The sequence below is a fragment of the Serinus canaria genome, unplaced genomic scaffold (assembly GCF_022539315.1).
Source record: "Serinus canaria isolate serCan28SL12 unplaced genomic scaffold, serCan2020 HiC_scaffold_375, whole genome shotgun sequence".
Taxonomy (NCBI): Eukaryota; Metazoa; Chordata; class Aves; order Passeriformes; family Fringillidae; genus Serinus; species Serinus canaria.
In genome coordinates this window covers 1-6249 of record NW_026108489.1, presented here as the reverse complement: position 1 = coordinate 6249, position 6249 = coordinate 1, and the positions used below count along the sequence as shown (strand labels likewise).

Below are 6249 nucleotides of genomic sequence, written 5' to 3'. Positions count from 1 at the left end.
CGGGGTTCCCCAGGAGAACGGTGCCTGGTGGGGTCTGGGGGTGGGAATTAGGGGAGGGGGCCTTGGGTGGAACCCCCCAGGCTTGTTTTGGGGGGTGGGGGGGTACGGGGTGCCTGGATTGTCTCTCCCTGCCCAGTTTTCCCCACTCCGAGGTGGTCCCGGGTTTTCAGGAGAACAGGACCCGGTGGGAGCTGGGGAGGGGGAACTGGGGGGTGCTGGGGACCCCCCTCCAGCCTCGCTGGAGTCGGATGGAGCAGAAGGAGCCCTTGAGAGCCGCGGCTGGAGCCCCCTCCCCACTTTTCCCAGGATTTCCTGGCGTGACAGTGACTGGTGGGGGCAATTCCCAGAGTGGGAATTGGGGGGGGGCACACGGAGTTCCCCCCCGAGCTCAGCGGATGGGAGCCCTTGACAGCAAGTTTGGAGGGTCCGGACAGAGCCCCCTACCCATTTTTGCGGGCCTGGGGGGGCTCGCTGGGGGCAGTGGCAGCTCCCTCCAGCCGGGTTTGGGATGCCCGTTCCCGCCTCTCCCGGAGCTCTCCCGGAGCTCTCCCGGAGCTTTCCCGGCGTTTCAGCGGGAGCGCAGCGGGCGGCGGGGCCGGGGGACGGCCCCGGGGGCGGGGATGGCGGGGGGGGCGCGGGGCCGGGGCCCCCCCGGGCTCACTGGAGGCGGTCGGAGCGGAAGGAGTCCTCGACAGCGGGGTCGGTGAGCAGCGCGCAGGGGTCGCTCAGCATGCTCAGCCCGTCCAGCGTCAGGGGCTCGATGCGCAGCTCCTCCTCCAGCCCCCCCAGCCCCCCCAGGGACCCCCCCTCCACCTCGAAGCCCGGGACCCCCGCCAGCGCCGTGGCGATCTCCTTGGACAGCCCGGGGGGGGAGTCGCCTGTGGGGGGGGACACGGGGGTCAGCAGGGACAAACACCCCCGTGACACCGCTGGGCAGCACGCCAAGCCCTCACCCCCTGTCCCGTGACACCCCCCAAACAGCCCCCAGCCCACCCCCCCTGTGACAGCCCCGGACCCCACCCCCCAGCACACCCCCGTGACACCCCCAGCCCCCAGCACCCCCCTGTGACCCCCAGCCACCCCCTGTGACACCCCCAGCCCCCCACACACCCCCTTGACCCCCAGCACCCCTGTGACACCCCAGCCCCCAGCACACCCCCTGTGACACCCCCAGCCCCCCAGCACACCCCCCTGTGACACCCCCAGCCACCCCCCTGTGACACCCCCAGCCCCCCAGCACACCCCCCTGTGACACCCCCAGCCCCCCAGCACACCCCCCTGTGACACCCCCAGCCCCCAGCACACCCCCTGTGACACCCCAGCCCCCCAGCCCCCAGCACACCCCGTGACACCCCAGCCCCCAGCACACCCCCCGGACCCCCCAGCCCCCCCACCTGTGAAGATGATGTTGGGGATGGGGCCGTGGCGGCTGCAGTTGCTCAGGTTTGGGCGGTTCAGGCCGGGGGGGTCGTAGCCCCCCTCGCTCGGGGGGTAACTCAGGGCCCCCAACTCCTCGGGGAACCCTCCGCTGTTCCCAGGGGGGCTCTCCCCGATCCCGAACTGCTCCAGCTGCAGGGGGGGGGGGACACACGTGAGGTGAGACCCCCACAGAGGGTCCCTGTCCCCATCTCTCCCCTGGTGACCCACCCAGAGGGTCTCCACCCCCATGTCCCCCTTGCCCTCCTGTCCCCATGTCCCTCATGCAGTGTCCCCTGACCTCATGTCCCCCTTGTCCCCCATGCAGTGTCCCCTGACCCCACGTCCCCCCCCAAGGAACCTCCTGACAGGTCCCTGTCCCCACATCCCCCCCCAAGGACCCTCCTGATGGGTCTCTGTCCCCACGTCCCCCCCCAAGGACCCTCCTGACGGGTTCCTGTGCCCACATCCCCCCCCAGGGACCCTCCTGACGGGTCCCTGTCCCCACATCCCCCCCAAAAGACCCTCCTGACGGGTCCCTGTCCCCACATCCCCCCTCAGGACCCTCCTGACGGGTCCCTGTCCCCACGTCCCCCCCCAAGGACCCTCCTGACGGGTCCCTGTCCCCACGTCCCCATGCCGGTGCCCCACTCACGCTGCCCAGGCCGAAGTCGCCGGGGGGCTGTGCCAGGGGCTGCCCCAGGGGGGTGCCGGGGGCGTAGGGGGGGTTGTAGGGGCGCGGGGGGGGCGCGGGGGCCCGCGGGGGGGGCTGGGAGCCCAGCAGCATTCCCGGCTGGCCGTAGGGGTACGGCGGGAGCCGCTGCTCCGCCGGCAGCTTGCTGGTGTCCAGGGGGACGCCCTGCAGAGACAAGGTGGGGAGGGGGCGTCAGCGCGGCCCCCCGAGGGTGGGGGGCTCCCCCAGCCCCCCCGGCACCGGCAGCAGGAGCCGTCCCTGAGAGCCCCGAATCAGCCGTGGCTGCACCCGGACCCCTGTGAGGGGAAGGGGGCCTGGAAGGGACTCGGGGGTCCCCCCCACTGGCCCTGAGCATGGGGAGGGGGGTGGGAGGGTGAGGGGGGGCCCTGGGGTGTGGGTGAGATGAGGATGGAAACGAGATGAGGAGTGAAGGGCAGGAGGAGGGGAAAGAAGAGGAGGACAGGGACGAGGAGGGTGAGGACAAGCAGGACAGAGAGGAGAGCGAGGAAGAGGAGGAAAAGGACAAAGATGAGGTCCAAGACAAGGACAAGGATGGGGAAGAGCAGAAAAAAGAAAAAGAAGAGAAAGAGGAGGAACAAAGAAGGATGAGAAAGACAGGATTGGGAAGAGGATGAGGAGGAAGAGGAAGGAGAAGGAGAAGGAGAAGGAGAGAAAGGATGAGAAGGGGGACAAGGAAGAGGCCGAGGAAGAGGAAGAAGATGAGGTCCAAGACAAGGATGGGGAAGAGGAGAAAGAGAAGGCAGAAAGAGAAGGAACACAAGAAGGATGAGAAGAAGGAGGATGGGGAAGAGGATGAGGAGGAAGGAGACAAGGAGGAGGAAGGGGGGAAAGGAGGAGGAGGCCGAGGAAGAGGCCGAGGAAGAAGAGGCGGCGGCGCTGGAGCGTGGGGACGATGTGGGGACGATGCGTACCTGGGTGATGGAGGACAATGTGGGTGACATTGTTGGTGAGAACTGTTTGGGGTGCTGCCGTCTGCAGTCGCCGGCCACGGGCAGGGACAGGGGGCTGAGCGGGACGCGCCGGCGGGGCGAGGTGGCCGCGAAGGAGCCGCCCAGCCCCGAGGGCAGGCTGGGGTTGCTGGGCGAGGACTGGAGGGGCTGGCTGCGGGGGGACGTGGGCAGCGAGGGGTTGGAGAGCGAGGAGGACAGGGAGGAAGGCAGGGACTGGTTGGAGAGAGAGGAGGGGATGGAGGAGCTGCTGTGGGAGGATTGGAGCGAGGGGTTGCTGAGGGAGGCCTGGAGCGAGGGGCTGCGCAGGGAGGCCTGGAGGTTGGGATTGCTCAGGGAGGACTGCAGGGACGGGTTACTCAGGGAGCTCTGCAGAGGTGAGGGGAGTCCTGTGGGGACAAAAACAGAGAGCACCGTTACCCCGGCATGGCCCCGAGCCCCGGGAGGGCCCGGGCGGGGCTCCCCGGGGGATGGAGGGGGAATGGAGCGACCAGAACAATGGAAACGGACACGGGGACGGACACACACCCCGGGCAGGGAAGGGGCACCGGGCTGGGAGATGGGCTCCTCCCAGACCCCTGCGAGACCCCTGACACTGTCAGAGCCCAGGGAATGAGAGCTGGGCTCCCCCCAGGGACCCACAAAGCCATTGGACCCTGTAGGGCAACAGGGTGGGAGCTGGGCTCCCCCCAGACACCCACAGGACCCCCAAATCCATCCCCAGCCCACTCCCAGCCTGCCGAGGCTCCATCCCAGACTGGGATTCCTGAAGCTGCCACAGCCACCCCAGGACACCTCCTGGGGGACGGGGGGGTCTTTGTGTCCCCCCACACTGGCCAGAGGTCCCCATCTTTGTTTGCTGGACACTGGCCGAGGGTCCCTGTGTCCCCCAGTCCAGTTCCCAGCCTGGGGATCCTCTGTGGCCCCCTGTGTGCCCCCGGTGCAGGGAGGGGGTCCCGGCTCACCTGGGGGGTCGTAGCCCAGCCCGACGCCGCCGGTGCCACTGATGCCCAGGTGGGTCATGGTGGTGGCCAGGTTGGAGGTGCTGCTGCCCCCGCTCAGGGGGGGGTACGGGGCCTCCTCAGGGTCCAGGGGGGTGGGCAGGGGGGACGGGAAGTGCAGCGTGGTCAGGTCAGGCAGGGACCCCCCCGTGTTGAGGGCCGAGGGCATGAGGGGCACGTTGGCAGGTTGATCCGGGGATGGGAATATGCTGGGGGAGGGGGGAGAAACAGGATCAGGGCAGGAGCGGGACTCCCCCAGTGTCCCTCACCCAGCTCCAGCCCCCACCTGCTTCCAAAGACCCCCTTTCCTACCTCCAGCCCCTCCCTGGGATCCCCCTCCCCACGCCAGCCCCTCCCAGCACTCACTGGATTCCCGGGACCTCGCAGGAGCGTGGCCGGGCCGAGGAGGACGAGAGCTGTGGGATCAAAGTATGGCAATGAGGGCAGGCCAGGCCACGGGGCTGGGGGACAGCAAGTGGGGGACACAGGGGGACATGCCCACCCACCTTCTTGGTGTCCCAGGGCTTCAGCGAGTGCTTGTTGTCATCGAAGTTCTCTTCGATGGGAGGCACTTGGAAAAGAAACACTGGGAAGGGCACGGGGGGTCAGTGGGAGGAGGGGGCACAGAGGGGGGCACATCAGAGCCCCCCCAGCACAGAGCAAGAGAAGGAACACAACGCTCAGCACCCTGGGGACACAGCTGGCTGCCACGCTCACCTTTGCTGTCCGAGTCCCCATCCAGGAAACCTGTGGGGGAGCAGGAGGGTCAGGGGAGCACAAAGGGGAGGGGGCTGCCCTGGGAGCCCCCAGGGGGTGTGGGGGGAGCTCACCAGCTCGGCGTCCAGGGGGGGGCCCGGCCTGGGAGGGGCCCAGGTAGGCGTCCTGGGGCGCGGGGTTCATCACGCTCGTGTGCAGCGCCGAGTCGGAATTCGTCCTGGAAACGGGGAGAGCTGCCTGGATCAGAGCTCAGCCTGGCCCCCACCCCACTGACAGCCCCCCAGACCAGCCCCAGACCCCTCCTGCTGCCCCCTCCCCACGGGGGACTCTCTCCCTGTGCCCCCAGACCGGCTCCGCTCCCACCACCCCCCGGCATGGGGGGGTACAATGGGACCCCCGGGGGAGCCCCTGGGGACCCTTGAGGGGCTGGGGGCACCCAGGGTGCTCCCACTGAGTTGTTCCAAGGCAGAGGAGGGCAGGGAAGGGCTGGGAAAGGCCCCTGGGACGAGTGACAAAGAGGGACATTGTTCAGCTGTGGCACAGGGGAGCAGAGGGACCCCTCCAGCGGGGGGCCCCGAGGGGGAGTCAGGGGCCACCTCCTCCCCAGGGGGGTCCTGGGGCCCCTCCAGGGGTCCCCAAGGCCACCTCCTCTGCAGGTTTTCCTAGGAAGATCTGGATCCTGGCTTGGGAACGAGGAGAAAATGGAATCAATCCATCCATTACCTGTTGAGAGCTGAGGGCAGCCGGAATAAGTGTCCTTTTTCCATGGGGAAATTGCTCCAGGGCATGGTCCTGTGGAGGGGGAAAGGGGCATCAGGGGAGGCAGTGGGTGGGGAACAAGGAGCCACGGGGGAGACTGGGCACCCCTCAGTGATCCATGACCACGTTCCCTGCCCTGGGAGGGCAGGGAATGACAGGGAATGGGATGGGGACAGGAACATGGCTGTCACACCCCATACTGGGACACAGACACTCCGGAGGTGGAGCTCAGACTTGTCACCTGTCCCTGGGGATTCCCCACAGCCAGACCCCTTTTCCTGGATGAAATTCCTCCTCAAAGCCCCGCTTTGTGGGACAATCCTGGAATCTGAGAGGCAGGAGCTTCCCTCTGCCCAGAGAACTTCCCAGAGCCCAGGAATGGTGCCTGTGCCAGAGCCTCTTGCACCCCCAAACCTCCAGGATGGGACCAGGATGGGAATGGGCACCTAGGATCCAGGGCAAGCAGGGAATTACCTTCTCCAGGATGGGAAAGGAATGGGATTGGGCACCTGGGATCCAGGGCAAGCAGGGAATTACCTTCTCCAGGATGGGAAAGGGATGGGATTGGGCACCTGGGATCCAGGGCAAGCAGGGAATTACCTTCTCCAGGATGGGAAAGGGATGGGATTGGGCACCTGGGATCCAGGGCAAGCAGGGAATTACCTCCTCCAGGATGGGAAAGGAATGGGATTGG

General features: G+C 67.6%; 1 protein-coding gene across 1 annotated transcript; it reads right to left on the bottom strand.

The window, feature by feature from the left end:
• Window positions 1-383: 383 nt before the first annotated feature.
• CRTC2 (CREB regulated transcription coactivator 2) lies at window positions 384-6229 on the bottom strand. Its single transcript, XM_050987884.1, has 10 exons — window positions 5520-6229; window positions 4910-5013; window positions 4797-4826; window positions 4586-4665; window positions 4446-4495; window positions 4044-4288; window positions 3043-3467; window positions 2072-2275; window positions 1395-1569; window positions 384-878 (listed from the first exon to the last, which is right to left on the bottom strand). Exons 1-10 carry the CDS (start codon window positions 5582-5584, stop codon window positions 658-660), a joined length of 1599 nt encoding a protein of 532 aa, XP_050843841.1. The 5' UTR covers window positions 5585-6229; the 3' UTR covers window positions 384-657.
• Between the last annotated feature and the right edge of the window lie 20 nt (window positions 6230-6249).